The 26,483-nt window shown below is 38.1% G+C and overlaps 3 protein-coding genes across 5 annotated transcripts; all 3 read left to right on the plus strand.

Moving 5' to 3' along the window:
- Positions 1,182-5,767, plus strand: LOC18783854 (putative 2-succinyl-6-hydroxy-2,4-cyclohexadiene-1-carboxylate synthase). Of its 2 annotated transcripts, XM_007217676.2 has the most exons (10): positions 1,182-1,624; positions 2,311-2,405; positions 2,482-2,579; positions 2,703-2,752; positions 3,151-3,246; positions 3,811-3,900; positions 4,173-4,265; positions 4,406-4,501; positions 4,659-4,724; positions 5,191-5,767. In XM_007217676.2, the coding sequence occupies exons 1-10, from the start codon at positions 1,373-1,375 to the stop codon at positions 5,317-5,319; spliced, it is 1,065 nt and encodes a 354-aa protein (XP_007217738.1). In that variant the 5' UTR covers positions 1,182-1,372; the 3' UTR covers positions 5,320-5,767. The 2 variants fall into 2 exon arrangements, with proteins under 2 accessions (XP_007217738.1, XP_020414792.1); XM_020559203.1 differs by lacking the exon at positions 4,659-4,724.
- LOC18784369 (ribosome biogenesis protein WDR12 homolog) lies at positions 6,497-11,185 on the plus strand. Its single transcript, XM_007215346.2, has 14 exons — positions 6,497-6,746; positions 6,945-7,045; positions 7,506-7,612; positions 8,009-8,044; positions 8,174-8,259; positions 8,352-8,410; positions 8,490-8,600; positions 8,718-8,843; positions 9,314-9,457; positions 9,626-9,734; positions 9,838-9,974; positions 10,079-10,114; positions 10,212-10,307; positions 10,650-11,185. Exons 1-13 carry the CDS (start codon positions 6,584-6,586, stop codon positions 10,302-10,304), a joined length of 1,308 nt encoding a protein of 435 aa, XP_007215408.1. The 5' UTR covers positions 6,497-6,583; the 3' UTR covers positions 10,305-10,307; positions 10,650-11,185.
- On the plus strand, positions 11,644-26,408 carry LOC18782108. 2 transcript variants are annotated; one of them, XM_020559738.1, is made up of 16 exons: positions 11,644-12,216; positions 12,527-12,678; positions 12,832-12,892; positions 13,060-14,557; positions 14,661-14,692; positions 15,169-15,301; positions 15,691-15,788; positions 16,118-16,162; positions 16,334-16,439; positions 16,568-16,694; positions 17,479-17,594; positions 17,948-18,024; positions 18,342-18,476; positions 18,717-18,785; positions 18,881-18,988; positions 26,035-26,408. In XM_020559738.1, exons 2-16 carry the CDS (start codon positions 12,533-12,535, stop codon positions 26,197-26,199), a joined length of 2,916 nt encoding a protein of 971 aa, XP_020415327.1. In that variant the 5' UTR covers positions 11,644-12,216; positions 12,527-12,532; the 3' UTR covers positions 26,200-26,408. The 2 variants fall into 2 exon arrangements, with proteins under 2 accessions (XP_020415327.1, XP_020415326.1); XM_020559737.1 differs by lacking the exon at positions 26,035-26,408 and having other exon boundaries at positions 11,645-12,216; positions 18,881-19,362.

The raw sequence follows: 26,483 nt of genomic DNA on the forward strand, positions 1-26,483 counted from the left end.
AATAATCTCCAAACATTACATTGTGCGTTGTGCGTTGTTTCTTTCTTGGACAGTTAGCCTATAGCCCTCCGTTTAGATAAGGGAAAATAACTTGAAATTTAGTTAAAAGTCGAGAATTTATGAGGAGAAATTGATAAATTCCTTATTTGACAACTTAAGTGCGAAATTTATTATATAACACGGTGAAAAAATCGTAAAAATTGAGGCATCAAATTCCTGAATTTAATTTCCACCAAAATAAGCGTTATTTCAAAATTTTCATAATGTCATGTACAAAATTTGACGTATAAACACAAATAGTAAAAAAATTAATTATCAAAAATGTAAATAATAAAATTTAAATTTCGTAACTTTTAGAATTCTATATAATCCTTTATTTTTTAGCTGTCTACAAGAAAGTAGGGGTGGGCACTCAAATCGGTGAACCGTAAATCGGAACTGAACTGCACTGAACTAAATCGAAAAAAAATCGAGTTGACCAAAAAGTCAACAATCGGTCAAAAATTGAACCGGACCGGTTTAGACCAATTTTTAATCCAGTTCCATGTCTTAAAAATTTGAACCGGGTCAAACCAAACCGGTCAAATTAACAAATATATAATTTTAATATATATTTATATTTAATGCTATATTTTTAATTTCATAAAAAAAAAATTATCCAAGTTCAATTTCAAAATATCTCTATTTTCTAACTTTAGTATTTATTTTTATATGAAATTGAATAATTGTTAATTTTCAAGTAAAAATAATAATATTTCAGATAAAAATTGTATTAAAAAAATAATTTTTATAATCCGGTTTAAAACTGAATTGGACTCAAATTGGACAGAATTTTTTTTTAATTAAAACCGAACCGAATCAAACTAGATAAATAAAATAAAATCAATTTTAATTTAAAATAAAAACCAATCCAACCCGAACCATACCCACCCAAAAAAAAAAAAAAAAGAAGTCTTCATTCAGTGTGCTTTATTATTTGTGCATCTTTTGTGTATCAATTCAAACAACGGACACGTGACCAACAATAAACATAAGCGTACCATCTGCCGAAGATAATGCCAGCATTTAACACGCACGCTGTGATGCTGTCAAAAGGTCAAATTGACAAGTACTTCTGGTCCCACTCTCTGAGACTTCAGTAAAGGAAATAGGTTACGGCTCCTATAAAGAATCCTCTTTGGAGTTCGACTTATTTCTGATCAAAAAGTGCTATCAACGGGTTTCGAACCCTGCAAAGGCTCAGGTTCCATTGAGTCACCAGGTAGGTGGTCACCACATCTTGTGTTAAAGAACCAGCTTTTGCATTGTCCTCAATATATAGTTTCTGTGTGCTCTCTGTAAAACGTTACGGCTCCTTCTGCTCATTCCGAACATGATGTCTCTGGTGTGGGGTTCCTCCTCACCGCCCCCACCACCACCAGAAGCAGCAGTGAGCACAATGGCAAAGAAATGTGGAGGCTCAAGGGGTCTTCTGAGCAGCAGCAAGGGTGTGGTGAGTAATTCAAGTGGTGCAGTGGCTTCTTGTACTACTGGGTTTCCCTCATTTCTTCCAAAGGAGGTGGAGAAAATTAAAGACCCTTATGCCAGAACCTTGGCTCAAAGGATGGAGAGGCTCCCTGTACAGGTAGGGGCTATTAATTTTCTTTTCTTTTCTTTTTTCCCCATTCTTTTTTTTCTTCCAAAGATCTTTGTTAATTGTTGTGTACATTTTGTTTTGAGGTAGCTGGTAGCCGTTTTTCTAATAAAAAAAGGTTCCTCATTTCACCATTTTCATCTTCTTCCTTCATTATTTCCAATCTGCAAACTCTGTCTTTGTGTGAACAGCAAGTGCTTGAATAAGTGCATTTTGTTTTTACTTGACTACCTGATGTCATCCAACGAAAGGAAGAACTCCTTTCGTCTCTTTTGATGTTTGCTACCCAACCTTTGTGGTTGGGGGACCCTACTACCGAGGGCAGCACCAAGATGAAGGTTTACGTGAATAACCCAAGACAACTATGCCTCACCCGAGAAGGCAACTAATTACTTTAATGCCTTACTTTGTCCTGGTGTGTACTCATTGAACTGTAGCTTTCGAGTAAATGATAAAAGGTCGTAATAGTAATTCCATGTGGCATATTTTTACTGAAACAAAGGTAATTTCTCCAAATTATTATTATTTTTTAAAATAAAAGTTTTTCACTTGAAATTTTACAATGAGCATTGAGCACCATTTCAAAGTACTTACTTGCAACACTGAAAATAGTTTGAGTTGACGTTTGACAATATGAATATTATTCATTTGTTTCTTTAATGCATTTACAATTGCAGATTGGATCCTCTGAAAGTTTTATTATGAGTAGTTGTGTGAAACCTCAAAAACAAAGTGAGATCAATCCAGTGGTTCTCCTTCATTGCTTTGACAGGTTCATTTTAATCCTCGCAAATTGACCATTACATTGTGATGTCCTGCTGAACATGTTTCGTGTTTGCATCTGTTAGTTCTTGTTTAGAGTGGAGGTGCGCATACCCCCTGCTTGAAGAAGCTGGGTTGGAGGCTTGGGCTGTTGATGTTCTCGGGTGGGGATTCTCTGATTTAGGTCCATTCACCTGTCTTTTCCTCTTTGTTATTTGGTCTGGATTGGACTATTGTTTTTTCCTATCTCTCTTTTGCAACAAATGCTTCATTGTTCATCCGTTTAATCATTCTTTATCGGTACTAGAAAGGCGCCCACCGTGCAGTGCAGCATCCAAGCGTCATCATCTCTATCAGGTATCCATCATGTACTGTGGTTTTCTTCTTCTTTACTCTGTTCTTTTATCCAGAGAACGTCGTTTCTGTCTCTAAGTTATGCCCTTGGTGAAAAATGCTGTTTGTTTGTTTCTATATAGCATGTGATGTAATAATATCTGTGGTTGGCAACTCAGCTAGAAAGTTGTCTGCAATGGATTGGATATTTTGCTATGTTAATTACATAGTTGGCATTGGATTAAAACTTGGGAGATTCACTATTATACCCACTATTAATAATCAAAATTAAATTCAATATGGCTCGCTGTTATTTTTTGACTAAATATCTCTTAAAACTTTTATCATCTGTTGTCAAAATTGAAATCTAATGTTATTATTTGAGCTCAAAGATATAACTGGTTTTCACATTTCAAATATAGTTTTGGAAGTCCTACATCAGAAGGCCAATGATATTAGTTGGACCAAGCCTTGGTGCTTCGGTTGCAATTGACTTTGCAGTCCACCATCCAGTAGCTGTAAGTAACTCCTACTTTGAGCTCATTAGCTCTACATTCATTGTTTAAGAAATTATTTAGTGTGCTTTCCATGGATTAATTTTCAATTCAGACCATTTTAGCGGTTCTATCATAAACTCCAATATAAGTTGATGCCGGAGTTCTATTTAAAAGCCATATATAGACTATAGCATTTTGGATAAACTTACAATAAAAAGTTTGGAATTTTTTAAAGGCTTCTGCAAAGTGTAAACCTGCGATTCTTAATAAATAAATCAAGGAACATTTGATGCAGAAAAACCTCTGTGGTTTGAAATTGAGTGGATTTGAAAAACTATGATCTGAGTATTGACATAATTGAGTTGACCATCATTTCCTGAACAAATACTAAAACATACCTGCATGTATAAGATAATTAGCTAACTTTTAGGAGTTATTGAGGCAACCTGGAGTCTATGCGTCTGGTGTCTTAACATTGCTGCGTTGCACTCTTACTCTGCTCCTCCACCCATTAAATTGTTGGCCTTCACTCTTGTTGTTATTTGCCTGATGATGTCTAGCTGATTTTAATTTTCTATTTTACAGGTTGAAAAGCTGGTTTTAATCAATGCAAGTGTGTATGCAGAAGGCACTGGAGACCTGGCAAAGTTACCTAAATTCTTAGCCTACGCTGGGGTGGGTGTCCAAAAATGCTTGAATTTTACCTCTATAATTATATCATCAAACCTGATGATTTCCAAAGGACGATGTTCTATTATTGTGATGTTAAAATATCATTATATGCATATGATGCGAGATCATGCGATCTTTGTCAACATTAGGAGGCAGGGAAATCGGATATTTTTCATTGCTTTGTCCTGCCTACTACACCATTACGTCAATCATACATGAAATTATCTTTTAAAGAACTTCCTTAATGTTATGATTCAGAACTTTTTATTCACCAGGTTTCTTTATTGAAGAGCATACCTCTACGCCTTTATGCAAATTTGTTGGCCTTCAATGGCATTTCATTATCTACAACCTTTGATTGGACGAATGTGAGTTTATCCTTTTGTTAATGTACTCTTCCAATGGAACAGACATTTAATGTATTTTTTGAAAATTTTATCTTGTCATATTTGTCTATCTTGTTAAAGTAGGTCTAATGAAAATCTGATAGAGATCCTGCCCTATTCAGGTTGGCCGTTTACACTGTTTGCTGCCTTGGTGGAAAGATGCAACAGTCAGTTTTATGAGTAGTGGAGGCTACAATGTTATTTCCCAAATAAAACAGGTAGACTCTCAACATCTTAATGGATATGGTATAAGTGCAAAACAGAATTCCGTAAGTCCGGATGGGCAATGAGTAGATTGAAATCCTGTTAATATATGATATCTGGGGCCAACTAAGCTTCTAGGAAGGACATGCAATCTGAAATCTTGTTTTACAGGTGAAGCAAAAAGTACTTGTGATTTGCAGCGAGCAAGATCATATTATCAGCTACAAACAAATATTGGTCAGTTTTGAGCTGCTACTTAACTTCTGTGGTTAGAACTAAACTAAGCAGGTCAACACAAATGCATTTTGTAACGAATGGCCTCGGCATGTTTCAAAGTCATTTTCAGATAGGAGACTGAAATTATGCTCTTGATTTTAAAAAGTGCATTAGAGATTTGGTATTATTTGAAGTTTGCAACAGACTTATTTGGCAGTCAATTAAAATAGATTCAAAACTGAACAAGCCTGTTTGAAGTTAATTATTCTGATTTTGAAAAAAAAAAAGGTGAATGAGAACTTCAGGCTCCAAATGGGCAATTCATGATGAGCATTTTGCAACCCCTCCTTCCAGTAATTTTCTTTTCTTGCTGTTCTTGGGAGGGCGGCTGAGCTATATTTAATGTTTGCTCATTAATACAAGTAACTCTGAACATCTATTTCAGGTACAATGTTTTATACTTCACCTTGTTGTAATTGATATGCAGAGGCTACGCTGTGAGCTTCCGTGCGCAATCATGCGGCTAATACCAGATAGTGGTCACCTCCCTCATGTTGAAAACCCCACCTCTGTTGCGAAACTAATTGCAGGGTTTGCTCGGAACGATCGTTGCTGAGGACGAGACTGTTGCAGAATTTGTTGGACTTGTCCTCTGCTACTAGAGGCCTGTTCTCCTTGGCAATAGTGATGTTTTTCTTTGTAACACTTTTTTCCATTTGCAGTGCTTCTGAATTTCAGAAGATGCCACCCCAGAATTAGATTTCTTGTATGTTTGCAATGTGAATCTGAATAACCGATGGGACAGTTAGCCAAAATATAGTATGATATAATAAGGAACAATAAATAATTAATATTCCTCTCTCCTTTGGCACTAATTTTTCATGATGTTTGATTCTCTGGTTTGCTTCTAGGAGTTGGTTTCATTGTATTTTATTTGGCTCATTGGTTCTATCTTTGCGCTTTAATTGTAATAGTAGTTTAGGCTGTAGCCCTCCTTATTCAGAGGGCTTGGATGCTTTCGACTCTCTGTATTTGAATTTGTTTATCAATGACTTTTCATGTTTTGAATTGTAATACTAGTTTAGGATGTAACCCTTCTTATTTAGAGGGCTTGGATGTTTTCGATTCTTTGTAATTGAATTTGTTTATCAATGACTTTTTCATATTTTTTGCAAATTTAAAAATAAAATTAAAAAAAAAAAGTTTACACCACATACATTACTTTTTTATTTATAGGTTTTTTTTTAAAAAAAATAAGTAAATTTATTTTAGAATTAAAAAAGATAATGGGTAGTTGTGTTCCATAAAAATAGGATCCATTATTTTCTTTTTCTTTTTCTTTTAATTTTTTTAAATATGAAAAAGTGTGAATTTACCATATTATCCTCATTTAATTAATAATTTGAATTCTTAATGTTTGCATTAACCAAGGGCATTTTCTGGTATTTTGAATGTTTCACCATTCTATGCCTTTTGCTTTATATATATAGATTTTATTTTAATACAAGTAATAATCTACTTTAAAAATTAATCTAAGCTACGGCAAAGGTTATTCAAAATCGAGTGCAGAGTGGGGAGCCCGTTTACTCTAGCCAACTTGAATAAGCCCATGTGTGCCACATACATTACTTGGCAAATGATACATTGTATAATTATTTTATTGTTAATATGTGTGTTTTACATTTACATTTTGTTTACCCAATGATTAAACATTTCCTTAAACATAATTATCAAATCTTATTACTTAAATCCAAAAACGGTGCGTTTGGTACGCGACATCTTTCTTTCAGTTACTAAACCCTAGTTCCTTCCATCCCTTGAATCTTAAACCCTGCTAGCACCTCTCTCTCGTCCTTCTCTTTCACTCAGAGAAACAAGAGATGGACACGGACGGAAATTCAGGAGACGCGTCGAGGGTGGTCCATGTGCGCTTCATCACGAAGCTCGACCGTCCTTTCAAAGTCCCAAATTCCTCCATTTCCGTCGCCTCCAATTTCACCCGATTTGGCCTATCCAGCGTCGTTAACAATCTTATCCAAACAGGTAAGCTCTAACATATTCACACGTAAAGTTTTCCTTTTATCCATTGATACTCTGTTTGGCTGCTTAGAAACTGAGGGGAAAAGGATTTTACTTTAGTGTTGTAAGTTTGTTGGTTGCTTGCGATGCTTATTTGGATTTTTTTTATTATAATAAAAATATAAAAAATGTGTATTAATGCTCATTGGTAATTGTGATTAGAGAATCCTGATTGGGAAGTGGAGCCTTTTGATTTTCTTATCAATGGCGAGCTGGTTCGGATGTCGCTTGAAAACTTCCTTCTTGCCAAGGGCATTTCTGCGGTACTTATCTCCACTTTCTGATTCAATTTGCGATGATTGTAGGAATTGTGTACCCTATGTTCTATATAGGTGTATTTTCCAATAAAATACTATGTAAGCAAAATGGGAAGGAAAAAAAAAGAGTGCGAAGAGAGAGAATGGTGTACGTTATTTAATTTATCTTAAGAACCAACAAGAGTTGAGCTAATTGGGTAAATTACTCCAGCAAGCCACATAGTATGAGTTTTACATTTATGTTTTTGGGTTTCACAAATCTGCAAAATTGATTTGATGGGATGTTCTGGAACTGAGATTTATTTTTGGTCCATTTTTAATTTGGTGTCAAGTCGGAAGGTCCTTCTTTCTAAAACTAGAGTGGAATGAGTCTAGAGTTGCATATGTTGCTTTAACGAGCTGATTTGAGAGAAGTTTTTCCACCATCTTTATTTGATAGCTAACTGTAGGTTTACGACTATTACAGGAAACAATATTGGAAATTGAATACATACGGGCTGTAGTTCCACGCAAAGAAGAAGAACCTTCTTTGCATGATGACTGGGTCAGTGCAGTTGATGGTTCTAGTCCCAGGTATGCACATAACATATTGTGATGTGTTCTTCATTTCTTCATAGAAGTCATTTTTAAGTGCTCCTAAGTTTTTCTTGTCATAAACTCTTGTCCTGCATAGCTTGGGTTATACCTTCAAATTAAATTTCTTATCACATGTTGGTAGGTGCAGTATGTAAGTGATAATATATCTGTCATTAAGAAAATTTGATGTGAGATTAATTTATTTGAGCTGGGGAATTTTGATCCCCAACTCCCAAATCTCTTCAGGGGAGACCTTCAATTGTCATTTCTCAGTATGTTTGTTATTCATTAGATGCGTTTGCATCTTTTGCTTCATGGTGCAATAGAGATGAAGTTATCTCTGAAAACATAATCTTAAATTCTAAAACGTCTGTAACTTGTGTTCTGTGGCAGGTTTTTTTTGACAGGGTGCTATGATGGTTTAGGAAGGTAATTTTACTAAGAAGTTTTGTTATTTTTTTGTACATTGGGATTTCTTGTGTGTATATCAAATAATTCTTGATATACCCATAATAAGGAAGCTTGATGTTTTCTCTCTTGATTTTGATCTTCTTTTAGGGTATGGAAAGCTGCTGGTGTATGTACACACATACTGGAAGGACACAGTGAACCTGTTTCTTCTGTTAGCATAATCAATCCAGAAGGTAGCCATAAGTATCTGTAATTCAATTTCCAAAAATCTTTAGGTCTCGTCGCCATTGCTTGAGCAGTTATTTATCTTTTTATTTTTATGCAGGTGCAGATAGTGTTACCGTAGCTACTGCTTCGAAAGACCGGACACTGAGACTGTGGAAGGTAATTGGTTGAGCTTACTTTTTTTTATAATGGTAGTCTTACGCGTTCACTAATATTTTTATTCATTTTTTGGGGGAAGTTTAATGCAGAAGATACCAGAAGAAATCCTTTGAAGATAAGTGCATTCAAAATTTTGCGTGGACATAGAGCATCTGTTCAAAGTGTTGCTGCTCAGACCTCTGGAAACATGGTCTTGTCTACTCACCTCTTCTTTATTTTTCAGTTACATAGCAGTGTATGTGAGATTGGGCTCTGACGTCAAGTTTATCACTCACCTCTTCTTTATTTTTCGGTTACATATACTTAGATCTGTTCAGGCTCTTGGGATTGCACGATCAATTTGTGGCAGACAAATGAGCCAGTTTCAGAAGGTGACACTGTATCAACAAAGAAGAGAAAAACCATTGGTCAAGCAAAGGAATCTCAGTCGGAGGTATTTTATATGTATTTATAAATTTATATATAGGGGTTTAATAATTTTTGGGGTGACATTCAATTGACTATGTGGGAGAGGCTTTTTAAATATTTAACTCCGGGCGTACACTGTTTATACAACTTCGAGTACACACAAATGGCATTAGAACATAACACTTTGTTCTCAACTGGAAGTTTTCCATTACTGAATTATTGATGGTTTCTTTAATTCCTGTTATTTACATTTGTTCCTGTTAATGCAAAACAGTATTTTGATGTAATATGTAAAGGTAATGGAAAGATCAATTCATTTGAAGGGGATGTCTATGTAACAAACAGAATTTAATTCATTCCATTGAAAAGGATGCCTAGCTGCATATTGAATTTTTTTTGTTTGAGAGTTTAGCTAGAAATACATGAAGTGTTTCCTCTTTAGAAAGGTTTAAAAGATTATTGCATCAATCATCATTGTGTGGTTTTCCTATTTAGGGGGAGGCTGTTTCTTCTCTAGTGGGCCACACACAATGTGTATCTTCTGTAAAGTGGCCGGAGCGTGAAACAATATATTCTGCGTCGTGGGACCACTCTATTAGAAGGTGGAATGCCGAGACAGGCAAAGACTCGTTGAACATAGTAAGTGCAAATAGATTTTTTCTTACCTCTCTGTTGTCTGAAGTCTTTTTCCATAACCATGCTTGTATGTGGCATCGAATACCTATCACATGCTACAGAACAAAGTCCTTGCATTTCCTTTCTCAGATTTCTTGAAAGTTTAAATGGTAACTTTCTCTTGCCATACAGTTCTGCGGTAAAGCCCTCAACTGTCTCGATATTGGAGGTGAAAGTTCCGCTCTTGTTGCTGCTGGTGGTTCTGACCCTATTCTTAAGATATGGGATCCTCGTAAACCAGGTCTGTTAGATGAGCTAAGTGCTTTGTTCTCTCTCTGTTTCACGCGCACACGGAACACAAACTCAACAACACAAACATCTAACATAATTTTTTTTTCTTCTAGGAACTTCTGCTCCTGTCTATCAATTCTCATCTCACACTTCTTGGGTTACGGCATGCAAATGGCATGAGAAGTCTTGGTTTCATTTAATTTCTGCATCTCATGATGGAAAAGTTATGCTGTGGGATTTGAGAACTGCTGTAATGCCTTCTCCTTGTTTTGCTATCTAACAATGGTTTATGAGTGCTGCCCAACGTGACCTTTAAATAAATTTGGTACTTAATAATATTATTTTCTCTTGCAGTGGCCCTTATTTGTCATTGATGCACACAAAGACAAGGTATAACATTATTCTTTCTTTTTAACCTTTATCATTTCTTCATTATTCTAAAGAAATTCAAATTTTTGATAATATGGTGATCTTTGCTGTAACTCAGGCACTATGTGCTGACTGGTGGAGAGGTGAAACTGTGCTTAGTGGTGGGGCAGATTCAAAGCTTTGCATGACTTCTGGGGCTTCTGTGCTGTGAGAGGTAAAAAGTTAAAGTTGATAGGTTATTTAGAAACTCTAATTGACCTTTAAAACCTTCAAGTGAAATAGATTCTTTTGAATGTTGTCTTCGCTATAACTCAATCTTGGATAAGAGTAACTTAACTCATCAGTGGAACAAGACACTTTATATCTATGTTCATCTGGGTGCATACCTACGCCGATGAGCTTTGTTTTAAAAGTTTGGTTGATTTGATGATCCTACTTTCTACTGTATTCACATGTGGCATTAAAAGCTCAAAGATTCTGTCTCATTGTATTTGGCTTTAGTTTCCTGCTCGATTATAATATCTGTACTTTTGCCTTTGTTCTCAACTATAAGCAGAAGAGTGATTTGAAGATGGAAGTTGCATAGCTGGGAACATCCTCAAAGCTCTCTCCACATTTCTCATGATCTTCTGGAAATGGTGGTGAGAATGGGGCAGTCTAAGTTTGCGTCTAGGGGAGGTTTGACCAAGAGTTTAGGTGCTCGGTTGTCTCATGGCCAGAGACGGAGATATATAGTTTCAGAGCTAATTTTCAGTCCATGGCACACTATGGTTGTAGCAAATAGAACAGGCTTTACCTCTTTATACGTGATCGTGGTCTGGACTCTTGAGAGTAATATTCATTCATCATGGATCCGCTCCATGCACAATTGCATGATTTATCTTATATTCCTTGCTAATTTTATGTTTTATCGAAGTTTGCTTGTAATTTTCCGAGTGGTTCGATCCTTCTTCCATCATCTTTATCTTCTGAGCCAAGACAGATGACTATAAAGTTAAACCCTAATTAGGTCTTCAAACCTGCTGCCATACATATGTAATGTAAGATATCACATCAAAGATGTGTTACTAAAAAAATTATTGATTTGTTTGTCAAAATTTTTGATACTATTTTAAAAAAAGGAGAATTCTTGATACTTGTGAACGGAAATTCTAGTAGGATTTTCTCGAATGGTAGGAAACCTACTTCTAAACGGTAACCCTGATTTCTTTTATAAAGTTTTCAATTTATCTAAAGATACCATAATGCAATCAAAGTATTATTTGATGATCTGGACTAAGTTTAGCGCTTAAACTTTTATTTATTAATTTATGTAATTTTCTGCCAACGAGATTCATCCTAGTGAAAAAAGACTGATTTGCAAATTACTCTTTTTAAATTCGAACCTCCATTCCCCAAATCACTGTTTATTAAAAAAAATTATTAATTTTCCATGAGATACAGGCAGTGGTTGAAACTTGAAAGTATGAACATAAGATTATCGGACTAAAAGTCTACATTTGATTTGAGTTTGTATGCAACAATAAGTTAGATATATCCATCACTTTCTCTGAGTTTGCAAAAGAGTCAGATTTGGGAAAAGTGAGTGCCCTTTTACAGGTGGGCCTCTGCGGAGTGTGTGTGACACTGACAACCCGTGAGTTCAAACTAAGCCGTTAAAATGACTGAACTGCCCATCAAGGGGTACTGCTTCAATAAGGTTTTTGTCTTTGGAAAAAAAAAAAAAAAAGTGCTTGGGACCAACAAATTTAAAATTAAACAACTGTCACTCTCTTATTATTTAATTTCCTTTTATAAAAAAAGGAGATATTATCTTACTGGTGTACATATAATTAGGGGCATTTAAGTCAATTAAAATTACGGTCAAATAATATTATAGTCCCAATCCCAAGCTCGAGTGAAAGCCGTTTTGCATTGCCACTTTCACGGCATATAAATGCCAGCCTCAGTCCCCGCGCCATTACATTTAACATCTCCTATTTCTCTGCTCTGTCTCGCATCCAAATCCACACAACAGAATTCCCCACTTTTCTTTCTTTCTTCCTCTCTCTCTGTTTCACGAACGAGCCAAATCATGGGGTCTCTTCAGCTTGTTTCAGATTAAGCTTCAGCATTTGCATCAGGTCAGATATCTACACTTTTTGGTAATCATTTCCTATCTAAATATAATATATATGATTTATTAGGAATCTCAAAGAGAAATGGATCATTTATTTGTACATGCATGTATGCTTGTAAATACTATGTTGTTTGATGAATTTGGTTTTCTGGGTAACATTGCTTGAATTGTTGATGTTATGTTTCATTGAAATATTGTGAAACTTGAATTATATAGAATTTGGGTCTTGTTTGAAGAAACTCTTTTATTTGTTTTAAATGTTTGTGTGCCTGCCTAATATCTTATTACAAATCAAAATTTTGATTTCCTTACAGGAAGAGATGGGTAGCATTTCATTGCCTGACATGGCAGTTGGGATCATTCACCACTGTCCCACTGCTTATTCAGGTGCACATTGGAAGTATGATAAGAATTTATGCCTGGGGCGGCGTCCTCCTATCTTTAGAACTGCTTCGAAAAGAAAAAAGTGTGTAATATCTCGCGACTGCTCCTGTGAATTTCTATTTTCTTTTTGTACTTTGCTTGGTAATCTTGTATACTTTCTTTTATATGTTGTGGAAACTATTTCCTGTTATTTGAAGTTTAAGTTTTTATCATGACCAAAATGGAAATCTTGCAGGAACCTTTTCTGCAAACCTCATTGGCTATGTAAATCAAGAACAAGAATTTTATCAAGCATGGTATATCTCTTCATGCTGAAGGAATGATGATATATTTCTCTGCATACTAGTAATCACAGCTTTTATCAGTAGTTTTAACTTTTAGTTTTATATGAAGCTAATGGGGTAACCGGAGAGTACCAAGCATTGGAGGCATGTGACCTTTTGTCTTTTGATTTCTATGGCAGGATGATTCCAGTGACACTTTTGCAGATGTGGTTGAAACTTCAGGAAGAAATGAAGTGTTGAACATAGAAGAAGATGAATTAATTACCGCTAGAAAAGCTCTTTCTGAGGCCCAAGCTAGACAAGAAGCCATTGAGAAAGAGAGAGATCAATTGCTTGAAAAATTGGCCTGTTCGGAAGCTAAACAACAGGAATATGTTGCTACCATATTGCATGAGAAGGAACTGGCTATTGCAGAAGTTGAGGCAGCCAAGTCTTTGTTCCATCAGAAGCTGCAGGAATCAGTTGAAGAGAAGTTCAGCTTGGAATCTAAGTTAGTCCTTGCAAAAAATGATGCTGTTGAACTTGCAGTGCAAGTAGAAAAGTTAGCAGAAATTGCTTTTCAGCAGGCCACATCTCACATTCTAGAAGATGCTCAGTTAAGGGTTTCAGCTGCAGAAACTGCAGCTGCTGAAGCAGCTTATGAGATAGAAAAGCAAATTAGGGATGTGACTGAAGGGAGTATATTGTCAATTGTGGAACAATCAAAATATGCCATAGAGAAGGCACTGGATGTGGCAGAAAAAGCTGGCGAGCATGCAACAAAAGCAGTATCAGAATTTACTGAAGGTATGAATCCACTGGATGAGCTTGCTTCCATCCAGTCAAAAAATATTATGTTACAGGGTGTCGTAAATGATTTAGAATCTCAGTTACTGCTTACAAGAAGTGACGTTGATAGGTTGAAGTTGGAGTTGGAAAAGGCCCATGCACATGCAAATGCGTTTGAGCTCCGAGCTAAGGATGCTGAGAAAGCACTGCTTGAATTTCAGGAGTCAAGCAAGAAAAACACTCTCCAGAAAGAGGAGGAAATTATGTCTTTGATAGAGAAAATGAAGAAAGATTCATCAGAAAGAAAGAAGGCTTCTTCAAAGGCTTTTAAGGCTGAGTTGCAAAGCATTAGGGATGCTATTGGAGCTGCCAAAGAAATGGCGCATTCCAAAGATGATGCCTACTTGAGAAGATGCGAAGCACTGCAGAGATCATTGAAGGCATCTGAAGCTACTACAAAGATGTGGAGACAGAGAGCAGAAATGGCAGAATCAATATTATGTGAGGAAAGACCACTAGGTGAAGGGGATGAAGATTCCATTTATGTTGTTAACGGTGGACGAATCGACCTTTTGACAGATGATGATTCACAGAAATGGAAACTTTTAAGTGATGGCCCTCGCAGAGAGATACCTCAATGGATGGCGAGGAAAATTCGTACTATCCGTCCCAGGTTTCCACCAAGAAAGATTGATGTAGCTGAAGCGTTGAGCTCAAAGTTCAGATCTTTGGACTTGCCCAAGCCTAATGAAGTATGGTCTATAGCTCAGGAAAAGCCAAAGGAGGGTGATACACTTATTGAGCATGTGATTGAGAAGGAAACAATAGAGAAGAAACGGAAAGCCCTAGAGCATGCTCTTCAAGGGAAGACCATACAATGGCAGAAGACACCAGAACAAACAAACTTAGGTTAGTTTTCTTGTATTCTCAAAATTGCTTCATGCTACTGAGAAAGCAGGTGTCAGAAACAGAGCGTTATCTGACTTGAAATTGTGCATTGACTTCAATGCAGAGTCAGGAACTGGAACAGGGCGCGAGATTGTGGTATGCATGTTGATACCCATTATTTGAAATATCAATATGTCATCCTAGAAGTAGTAAAGATTTGTTATGCAAGACTATCTTTGAACTTCGGTTCTGCTGTGCAGAAGTATCATTACAAAATGTGTGTCCCCAATTTCTCCACGTATATTTTTTCAGTTTCTGGAGGTTTTCAAGAGACTGTTCTTTCCAACTGATGATTTTGCTCCTGCCACATACTCATTATTTTGAGTGAAGATAGCCCCTTATAGCTAAAATTTGTTGTTTCTCAAGTTAGATGTTCAGATTTAATGTCATCAAAATATGCCTATTCTCCCTCTCCCCATACCCCCTCCTCTCTCTCTCTCTCTCTCTCTCTCTCTCTCTCTCTCTCACTCAACTGTGATCAACTAGAGGTTATCTTTGATTATTTTACACGATACGAAGATGCAATTCATGGATTGTTACCACTAGTGACTCTTATGCTGTTGCCTTTGAAGTTTCAAGGCTTCAATTGGGAGAGCTGGAGAAAGCAGTGGTACCTGGATTTAGCTCCTAAAGCTGCTGATTTATCTAAAATTGGGGTAACATCAGTGTGGTTCCCACCACCAACAGAATCTGTTGCTCCTCAAGGTTCATCTCCTCCATGTCCATTTTGATTTATCCTTATCTTTCTTATCATAATGGTCAGATATAACAAGATTAATATCTTTTGAGACATTCCTGTGATGCAAATAATCATTGTGGTTGGTGGTAGTCATATTGTTTAGTTGTTATTAACAATCTTGCACTCCTAACAATCACCTGTGCTGAATTCTTTTTCTTCTGTTGTGTTCTTCAAAGTATTTGTATGAACTCACAGTCGACACTCTACCTGCATTTGTATGTATGTTTATCTCTGAAAATATCTACATAGAACCCGCATTAGTATATTAAGTAGCATTAAAACATGATTTGATTAAGTTTGGGCCTCTGCAATAATTTTGTATAGCATTTGTGACCCAATATGATATGGTATGCAGGTTATATGCCTTCTGACCTTTACAATTTGAACTCATCATATGGTTCTGTGGAAGAACTTAAACACTGCATTGGGGAAATGCATTCTCAAGGTCTTCTGGTATGTATGTGATCTTTAATATGACTGGTTTAATCTTAGGCCATCGAAGGTCAATTCTTAAATCATTTAAAAGTTTTTGGTTGATGATAATTTTCCTGTATTATTCGTTTGTTCTCTATTTCGAGGAAAGTGAAAATTGTTGAGAAATGCCTTTCGTTGGTCATAGGCTCCAAAAAAAGTAATTCATATTTGGAAAGTCAGATAGTAGGGTCCAATTCTGAATAATGATGTGCATATGTTATAGGGATATCTGCTCCTTTTCTTTTTTGTTTGATTATCATATGTGAATTTTCTTTGTTGGATTAGTAATATGTGTTTCCTGTGAACAGGCCTTGGGAGATGTTGTCTTAAATCATAGATGTGCTCAAAAACAGGTAAACTATTGATCCTATTTCATTGATTGTTTGTGAAACTTCATGGTAGTTTGTTTATGATAATTCTCCTGAAACACCTTTTTGTTGGGAGCTATTTTCATGTTGCAAACTTGGTTGGTCATATTTGCTGTTGTCATTCCTCTTGATGAATCTCATCCTTGCTGATTTCAGAGTCCAAATGGCATTTGGAACATTTTTGGTGGGAAGCTTGCTTGGGGGCCTGAAGCAATTGTTTGTGATGATCCAAATTTTCAGGGCTGTGGAAATCCTTCAAGTGGTATTTTAATTTATTTTTCTGTTTTCCCCAAACTTTGATGAATTAAAGGAAGAAAATCTAGTATCATTTTTACCATTTTTGGAAGGGAGCTTACCCTCAAACTTATCTGCTGTTCATGCTGTGTGTAGGGGATATATTTCATGCAGCACCCAATATTGATCATTCAAAGGACTTCGTAAGAAATGATATAAAGGAGTGGTTAAACTGGCTTCGAAACGATATTGGTTTTGATGGATGGCGCCTTGACTTCGTAAGGTGAAGGTGTTTTTATTTTTCTTTGAGTGGAACAGGGGCCAAAGGCCCAAAGCATTTTCTTATTTCTCAGTCTCTAACATATCTTTCTTTATCTTTTGTTGGCCAAATTTGTTCTTCTGTTCTGTGTGTATTCAAATTCCAAGTAGGATATTTTGTACATAAGCCTGAAGAAAAGAATGCAGATTGTGTGCGATTGTGTGGAGCTTAGTGCACTCTTGTGACTTAGGTAGTAGTTGGTTTGTTTATACAATAGTCATTCATGAGCTCTAGTGGTAGGTATTTAGTAATGAACAGACACCCTTATATGCATTCTTTGTAACAATTCCAACTTTTCCGGTATCACACGAAATTTTATATGCTGCCATGATGTAGCTACTGTATCAGCAGATTGTCCCAGAATTTGAAAATGCTTTAAAATGCAGTATATTCTAACTTCATTGTGATTTTTACTTGAATTTTTGGAGAGAAAAAAGTCAACTTAATTCTTGAACCAAAGGAAAAGAAGAATAGCTAAAAGAGCCAAAGAGCATTATGAGCACTAAACCATTGTAATCCCTAACTTTAAGTTTAAATATTGACTATTATGGGTGAACGTGCCATGTAATACTATAGGCACATGTCAATTTGATGTTTAGGCGAATTCAACTGTGAAGCTAATGTTTGTACATTAATTTCATCCAAAGTTCAGATGTCTGAAAATTTGTGAATGCTCTTACACGTTCAGACTCTTTTTTTCTCTTGTAGTCCATGGTGGGCAATTAAACCTCTTTTATGTTGTTCGCAGAGGCTTCTCCGGTACCTATGTAAAAGAATATATTGAAGCTTCGGTTCCTGCATTTGCTATTGGAGAATATTGGGACAGTTTAGCTTATGAAAATGGAAATTTGTGTTACAATCAAGGTAAGAATTTGTAGATTGTAGATTAAATTTGTAATTCTGTTTCTTGTTGTATGATTAGGCGGATGAAAGCAAACTATAGTTCCATCTTTAGGGACATTTGTTACTAATCTTTGGCAATGGTGAAAACACCTGCAACCATTCTAAATCTGCTGAATAATTCGTTTTTATTCCCCTAGAACAGTAACAGGGAAGATAGCCACAATAGCGTTAATCCATGGCTTTGTTTTAATCCTTTCATTACCTCCTCCTCCACCTCTTTAAACTAGTAAAACTCCTTCGTTGCCAGAAACAATGAAATGTTTACCATTTTGCTTAGCATGGATATGAAAATGTGAACTCGTCTATTTTTCCAGATGCTCACCGGCAAAGAATCGTTAATTGGATCAATGCCACAGGCGGTACTTCCTCGGCATTTGATGTCACAACAAAGGTACCTTCTATACTGCATCTGCTACATACTAATTTTAGTATGACTCACTTACATAATGGATAAGTCTAAGAGAATAAAACTGACCCAAAATGAATAGTTTATCATTCATGAAATGCACCAGAACAATGTCACTCAGACAACGTGGAAAAAGTGAAAGACAGCCTGACAATGGATAGGGTTTACTTGCCAAACCTTGACGTCCTTTTTTCCAATAAATAAAAGCGAAAAATATATCCTGATAATTTACCTAATGGTGAAACTCATGTTAAGTGGCTGCACATTTAGCTCAATACATACTTAGTATTGCATTTTTGCAGGGAATACTCCACTCTGCTCTTCATAACCAATATTGGAGGTTAATAGATCCTCAGGGTAAACCAACTGGAGTTTTGGGATGGTGGCCCTCACGTGCTGTCACATTTTTGGAGAACCATGACACTGGATCAACACAGGTCTCTCTCTCTCTCTCTCTCTCTCTCTCTCTCTCTCTCTCTCTCGCATTTACACACAAGCACTGAACGCAAATACCACTACTGAGGCACAAGGAACTGGTTACTGATTTTTGAAAGCTTATATTGAGCCAAGACAGTCAGGCTTTAGCTGCTGGATTCCATCAGTTGAATCTTTGTTAAACAGCTTTTATCTAAGTTAAGACTTGATTTATAAACTTTCTAACTTTCTTTTAATTTCAGGGTCACTGGCCATTCCCACGAGATAAGCTTACACAGGGATATGCATACATTTTGACTCATCCTGGAACTGTGAGTTCTCTCAATCACCTGATTGCCACTATGAATTATTTTATGAATAGCTGCTATTTAACTTTGCAATCTTTATTTTCTTATCTCTACTGCAGCCTGTCATTTTCTATGACCATTTATATGACTTTGGTCTTCATGACATCCTAACTGAGCTAATTGAGGCTCGGAGAAGGGCCGGAATCCATTGCCGGAGCGCTGTAAAGATATACCATGCAAATAATGAAGGTTATGTTGCACAGATAGGTGATACACTAGTAATGAAGCTTGGCCATTTTGATTGGAACCCCTCAAAGGAAAACCATTTGGAGGGGAGCTGGCAGACTTTTGTTGATAAAGGGTCAGATTATAAATTGTGGCTACGACAATAGTTTGACTCAAATTGATACTTGTATTATGTTAACACCTTGAAATTTACCATTGTAATTTTCTTTTTTCTTTTTTCTTTTTTTTTTAAATTTTTCTGGCACGAGGAATAAGTGCAATGGGAATGTAAAAGAACTGTTTTATAGCATTTTTTCGTTGTAAATAAAGAAGCATGCCAGAAGAGATGGTGTGTAAATCAGTTCATTCATGCAAACATGTCCCTTTTGTTTTGGTAGGTGATTTGGGCTCTTTGCAAAAGCAGCAAAAACTTAATTTAAAAGCAAACATGTCCTTTGTAGCGTTAGAAGAAGTCGTGTCCGTCCCGGACATCTGCAATGTCCTCCCACGCTTTTTTTTTAATATAGGACAAACTGAAGGAAAAGACTGACCCATTCGGTGACTTCCCGATGCCCTATCCGACAACCGTTAACCGCCTTGCAGGGAATTCCTTACTCAAAAGTATGAGAGTGTGAAATAAAAAATCCCTCGAATCTCTGCCACCAACTCTCTTTCCAAAGTAGGGTCACCACCAAAAAGATGCTGGAAAAAGGAGACAGCCTCTTGACTAACAGCTTTATGGTCTGTAAACTTATCCCCCTCGGCATTGTAAACACTCAACAATCTGTTCTTGGACTGCCTAGCCCTCACCAGTTCAAAATAAAGGTCTTCCTCTGGGGGCGGGCAGACCCTCTTTTATTGTATTGCTGCCATGCGTAAGAAAGAGATAACGGTGATTGCTGAAAAAACTCGGACTTAGGGCAGCAGAAAGCATAGGCCACATAGACTCTGATCATCGTAAACAGCGTAGTTAGATAATAGAAGCTTTGCCAGAAGCAAGACGAGGAAGCGGAGCAAGCCCCCCGACCGACTAAAATACAACAGTCTGTTTGGGCCTAAATTCGACGAAATCTTGAATTGCGTATAGAAACAAAACAAAACGAACCGCTTCTATTCTCGGAGCTGAGGTATAGAGCCTGAGCCTATTCTCATCAGACAGAAGACCGACCTCTGAACTTTCTAACTTCAGCTAGCTGACTGGTTTACTACTGGCTTTCAACCCTTGGGCAGCTATCCTTGGCATGCGTGCTACTGGCCCGCCTACTGAACTCCTACTGTCCTGCTACCAAGCATTCTCTCTTTACTCGCCTAAGGGTGCACTAAGAAAGATTGCTACAAGCAATCAATCAAAGCGAGCTTTCATTTTAGCGTGTATTTGAAAGAGTTGAAAAGCCTTTATATAGAAAGTGTTGAAAAAGGCAGGAACGTGAGTCTGGGGAGAAATGGAACACTTAGTTCCTTTAAATTAAAACTCGCCATTCAATTTCCTAACGCCTTGGGTCATGTGAGCATCTGGGCATGCACGAACTTACCGCCTGAACAGGTTTACCGCGCTCAAATGCAGTAAGTAATCCCGGAGCAAATGAACTCAAGAGTGAAGAGCACGGATTGCAGCTGAAATGAATGGAAGGTTTTAGCCTTTGGAAGTTGGGGGTGAAACCAGTGGAATTCTTTTTTTTATTCTTTTTTATTTAGGCAACTTAATGACAAGCAGCGGACTGCCAAGTCGGAGTGGAACATGTAAAAAGATTTCTGAACCCCTTTCCCTATGGTCAAGCTGTTTCACCCCTTTAAATATCTAAACTTAGACTTAGACAAAAAAAATTGTGTTTTATAGCAGAGCGTCTGGCCACACTTGCTAATGGCGATTGGAGAGTTTTAGTGATACTACGGTGAATCATCTCACTAGAGATAAATCTGATCAAAATCCTTAGCGTTTCACACTAAGCAAGTAAACTACCTTCACCCCAGAACTAATAATGGAGAATGGTAATCCAACCGATTTACGACTATACCAGGAATAATTGGCTGATAGAGATAACACTGATTTACTGGATACGGGAGACTTTCCAGTTTCCGGATGACCTCAAGATTTGCTACTAAAAGAAGGCCGATCTCGCCACGAGAAAGACGCACAGAAGAGGTATGCCCAGCGCGCGGAGGATCCGTTGAGAGTTTCTGTTGTCTCGGTAGGGAATTCTTCATTATAGATTGAGATCTTCTTCGAACTTAATGCACAAATAGATGGAATAGCAGCAAATAGCATCTTTCTAGCATGCATATTCGTGGAAGTAAATCTCATTATGAAAGCTTACCACCACTTCGCCTCTTTGTTGGACTGCCGGCGCGAACACAGTGGTCTCTGACCAAAACCAGGAACCAATTCGAATTTGGATCTTGAATATGAATAAGTACTCGTGTAACGGCAGATAAAGCCGCGAAGGCGTGCCCTTGTTCTTTGGTTGGATTGTCTTTGTCTTTGGTGTACCCCCTCCTGGGGTTTACAACACGGCGAAACAAAAAGGTTCGAATGAAATCCAATGAGAAAAAATAATAAGAATTTTTAGGCTGTATACCTAATTTTCCTGGGATTGTAGTTCAATCAGTCAGAGCACCGCCCTGTCAAGGCGGAAGCTGCGGGTTCGAGCCCCGTCAGTCCCGACCTAAGATCCGATGAATCAGGTCGATCAAAAGGCGCAGAAATTGCTAGAACTGAATGCGGAAAGTATGGAAAAATATCTCGTAATGCCGCATCTTCTGGTCTTGGTTCCTTTCGGACGTGCAGGTGGATCCTATTTCCTTCCTTCTTTTGTTCTGGTTCCCGTGCGTTTACTTGCAGCGTTTCGCTATCCGCTGTTCTTCTAAGCGCTGTTCTATAGAAGGTTAGAGTCTAAGAAGGAAAGCCCTCCTTCCTCTCTCGGGAGGCAGACCACGTTCCAAGCCACCTTGGCAGCCTTAGAGATCCCAACTGCACCATGCCAGAGGAAAGATCTGAGATCTGGTCAATAACCTTGCACACCTCCCTTCGGCAAATGAAAATGCTACTCCAGTAGACCTGAATACTGAACAACACTGATCTGATGAGCTGATGCGATCAGCGATCTGCTCTTTGAGTGTATCACTAACAGATTGTACGACTCGGTCTTGGTATTTCGTTTCGCATTTATCATCGGACAAATCAAGTCAAGGATCCGAAGGAGAATAACTAGTACCGATTGATGGGGGAGAGTTACTATTACACAAGAGCTCAGCTGGCTTACTAATAGAAAGATGAACCCCTTGTGAGGAGTTCCCTCAAATCGGGATTATAAATAAATTTTATGAACCTATTCCTGGTGAGTCTCTTAGAATTCTTTTCTTAAATTTAATGCCAAAAAATTTAAGTTTAAAAGAAAGGTTAAAATGGGATAAAAATGTGGAGGAAACAGTGAGTTGTTACGAGGTATATCCGCTCGGCTCCTGTCGGGGAGCCTCACTCTCTTGCAGAGGATTAAAAGGTTTAGGATTCACCTTGACAACCGCCACACACATTGGGTCATTCACTCACTCCCGCATTGGGCGTCCCTCCCCCCTACGCTTTTTGGGCAGATTTTACCCTATCTACACCCGGAGCCAATCTCCTATCGGTCCTGCCGCCACGCCGCAGAACGGGAGCTCGTGTGGAACCTTTTATTTTTGGCGTAACAGCGGTGGCACGTAACAAAATATTACGGTCGACCTGCACTATGAGCAAGCTGTGCGAAAAACCGCTTCTTTTTTCCGGTTTCGCAACAACTTGGGCGAAATGGGGTTCTACCGGGAAACCATGAGGTTCAATAGCTAAATACATGGCAATTGAATCATGAGCCGAGATGATCCTTGCACTTAGTTGGGATTTTACGCGCGCTAACTTCCTCAGAAAGTGAAACTCTTTTGTGGACTAACTAAAAGGCTTGAAGACAAGACGGCATTGGTTGTTCCAAGTGAGTTTAAAGAATTCACGAGAGCTTTTATGCTTGGGATAGGTTAGACCTATCTGTTTTCTTTAATCCCCTTGGTTCCCTTTCCCCCTTCCCGCCTTAAACTAAGAAGTGTTGACACTCGGGTGGACTTCTTATCGGGCCGAAATGCGGAAGCTCGCTTTATCAGACAACGACTTTAGAAAAGGATGAAAGCTTTTGGACCTAGCTAAAGGACTTTAAGCCTTTGCGCAAGCAAGCGCGAGAGAAGCAAGCAAAGTAGAAGCTTTGCCAGAAGCAAGACGAGGAAGCGGAGCAAGCCCCCCGACCGACTAAAATTCGAAATGGTGAATTGAGGTAGAGTAGACCGATGATCCTGTAGTCATTTGGCCGGCTATTGAAAGAAAAAGCAGCCTCTCTCTTGTGGGCTAACCAATGCGCCCCTACTAACAGCTATCTAATGCAAATATCTCATTTATGAGCCATATTCGCCTGAAAGCTTAAAGGCAACTGAGAGCCAAGCAAGCAAACCGTAAGGCCCACTCGACCTGTATGGATTCCCCCATTCACTCACTCCCGCATTGGGCGTCCCTCCCCCCTACGCTTTTTGGGCTAGGGGGGGACGCCCTGAGTGCGTTCGTTCATTCCCAACAGCAGAAAATACAATGTTTGCAGATGCCCATGCTTTGATTCGAAAGCCCTAGCCAGTGATGAATCCCCAGTAAGATCGGAGTATTGAATTTATCCTCCCTTCAGTCCTGTTTGAACCCGTCCCAGCAACGACCACCTTCCTACTGCAAGGTGAGGCTCTGCCCTTCCCCTAGAATCCACTCCGGGTCGGAGGAGCTGCTAGTCCAACTTCTTGAGCAGCCGAGATATTGAACAACGAACATTGAATTCCTTGCCTCACCCTGAGATGAGAGGGGAGGGGTGCGCTTCCTTCCGGAAAAAAAAGTGGTTCTTACCTTCCTGTACGAGTAGTGAAGAACTATAGAGAGCTGTGGTTGGTTGTTGACCAACGGAAAGCATGGAAAAAAAGAAAAAGGAATCATGAAACGCCACTGCTCCATGCAAGTAAGATTCTCACTCCCTCTAGGTAGATCTCACTTGATGGATTGTGTAATTCCAAAAGGGATTCTAGGATTTGATTCCTCCCTTTGGCAAAGACTTATTTGCATACCTATTCCGGTTGATCCACACCATACTGTATTCTCGTAAGATGATACACACTAGCTAACAATCCGCCTGGTGCTCGGCTAACCACTAAGTCGCTCATGCACAAATTCTTACAAAAAGGGGAGCCCCGCGAAGGGTGGAGATGAATCTATATCTGTCAATCACAAGAGCTATAGGGCTTTTGGGCATTATTAAGAAAATGGACTCTCCACCTATTTCATTGTGTGCTTACTCCCCTTCTGCGCTATCAAATATCATAGCATAGTATATAGCGTAAGACTTTGCTTGCTCCGAGCAATCTTGTTAAGGAAGGGCGGCTAGGGTGGGAAAAATGCAGAAGAATGAAATTCCAAAGAAGGAGATAAGAAGGAAGACTCTTCGTTGTTGAATGCGGGTCACTACATAAGCGAATGATCTTCGCTTCTCGGGAACAACAAAAACCACCATCTCGCTCTTTCCTTTTTTCGGTGCTACCTTTTTCTTTCCAAGGGATGGGATTGGGATGTATAATAACCTTTTTTTTGAGGATCGGTCCGTAGAACCTATAAAAAAGAGATGGTTGTGGCGCGAAGTACTCTTGTGCACCTACGTCACATTATCTGTGAAAAGGGGGGTAAAGAGTAGGATATAATTCCCAGCAGGAGGATCCTTCTTTCGTTTCGCATTTATCATCGGACAAATCAAGTCAAGGATCCGAAGGAGAATAACTAGTACCGATTGATGGGGGAGAGTTACTATTACACAAGAAGACTGATAAGATCTATTAAATATCTATAAAATGCTAACTCCTTATCCCACTCATGACACTCTTGACCTGGAAAATCCCCCTTGGAATACCTTATAAGCTGGGGGGGCAATCGGTTTGATTATCAGCTGCTCCCCGCTCATCAGCGAATGGGAGCCCGGAGAAAGGAATGGAGAAATTGTTGGAAATGGAAAAGAAACCTGAGCAATCGACCAATTGGGCCCAAATAGTAGACAAAAGTGCGGTCTTTATCAAAGGGATTGACCTTCATTTCATTAAGTAAAAAGTATCAAAATATAGAGTCAAGATAGATCACTATCTATCACATACCCCTAATTTCGCATTTTAGCTAATCCTTACGTTACGTCTCCTGCTTGTCTATGTGAAACAATCAGAAGATAGTCTATTACATTAAAGACAATTATCTTTTCATACGAAAGAATGCTGCTCGACGAGCCTCTCCCTGAAGAAAAAGACACTCCGGCCTAACATAACAGCACTTTCCTTACCCGTTGTGCTCTGTCTGAGATAAGGAGCAAAAGGCTAGACGGAAGACCTCTAATCTACCAATCAATCTAGCTAGCATCCTATGATTTTTGTGCTATTAAGGAAGGAGCCAACTCAGAAATGGTAAGCCAAGGGTTCAAGCAATTCTTTAATGAAGTCTTGATTGAGCTCAAACTGGAAGCAACTAGTTTTGAGCTCGTTCGAGGAATAAGCAAGCCATGCCACACTGTCCTTTCCTGTTGATGGTGAGTGAAAAAGATGAATCCTATAATAAGTCATGCCATGGTTGTTGTTGATAGATATCACACGCTTTTTATTGTTATATATATATATATATAACGTTATAAGTATAACTAACTGAAAGCGTCCGTTCACGTCAGGAATAGAGGTTGTTGATGTAGTTGCTTGTAGTTTTCTTTTATTTTTCTCGAGTTGGTGCATATTCCCTGCAATCCTAAGTAAGGGCGGGCAAGGTAGTTTACTTGCTTAGTGTTTGCGCTAAGGGATCCCTTATATTATAGAAAGGTTTGTTTTGTAGAAAGGGGCTTCTTAAAATATCCCATAAATAAGTAGGGGCTTCAAGGCGAATGGGCTTTGGTGGATCCGATCCCCCAAGAAAGGTTTTCATTCCAGCTCTGGGGGTCGGAGAAGGGCCGGAATCCATTGCCGGAGCGCTGTAAAGATATACCATGCAAATAATGAAGGTTATGTTGCACAGATAGGTGATACACTAGTAATGAAGCTTGGCCATTTTGATTGGAACCCCTCAAAGGAAAACCATTTGGAGGGGAGCTGGCAGACTTTTGTTGATAAAGGGTCAGATTATAAATTGTGGCTACGACAATAGTTTGACTCAAATTGATACTTGTATTATGTTAACACCTTGAAATTTACCATTGTAATTTTCTTTTTTCTTTTTTCTTTTTTTTTTTAATTTTTCTGGCACGAGGAATAAGTGCAATGGGAATGTAAAAGAACTGTTTTATAGCATTTTTTCGTTGTAAATAAAGAAGCATGCCAGAAGAGATGGTGTGTAAATCAGTTCATTCATGCAAACATGTCCCTTTTGTTTTGGTAGGTGATTTGGGCTCTTTGCAAAAGCAGCAAAAACTTAATTTAAAAGCAAACATG

This window comes from Prunus persica, chromosome G3 (genome assembly GCF_000346465.2).
Source record: "Prunus persica cultivar Lovell chromosome G3, Prunus_persica_NCBIv2, whole genome shotgun sequence".
Classification (NCBI taxonomy): domain Eukaryota; kingdom Viridiplantae; phylum Streptophyta; class Magnoliopsida; order Rosales; family Rosaceae; genus Prunus; species Prunus persica.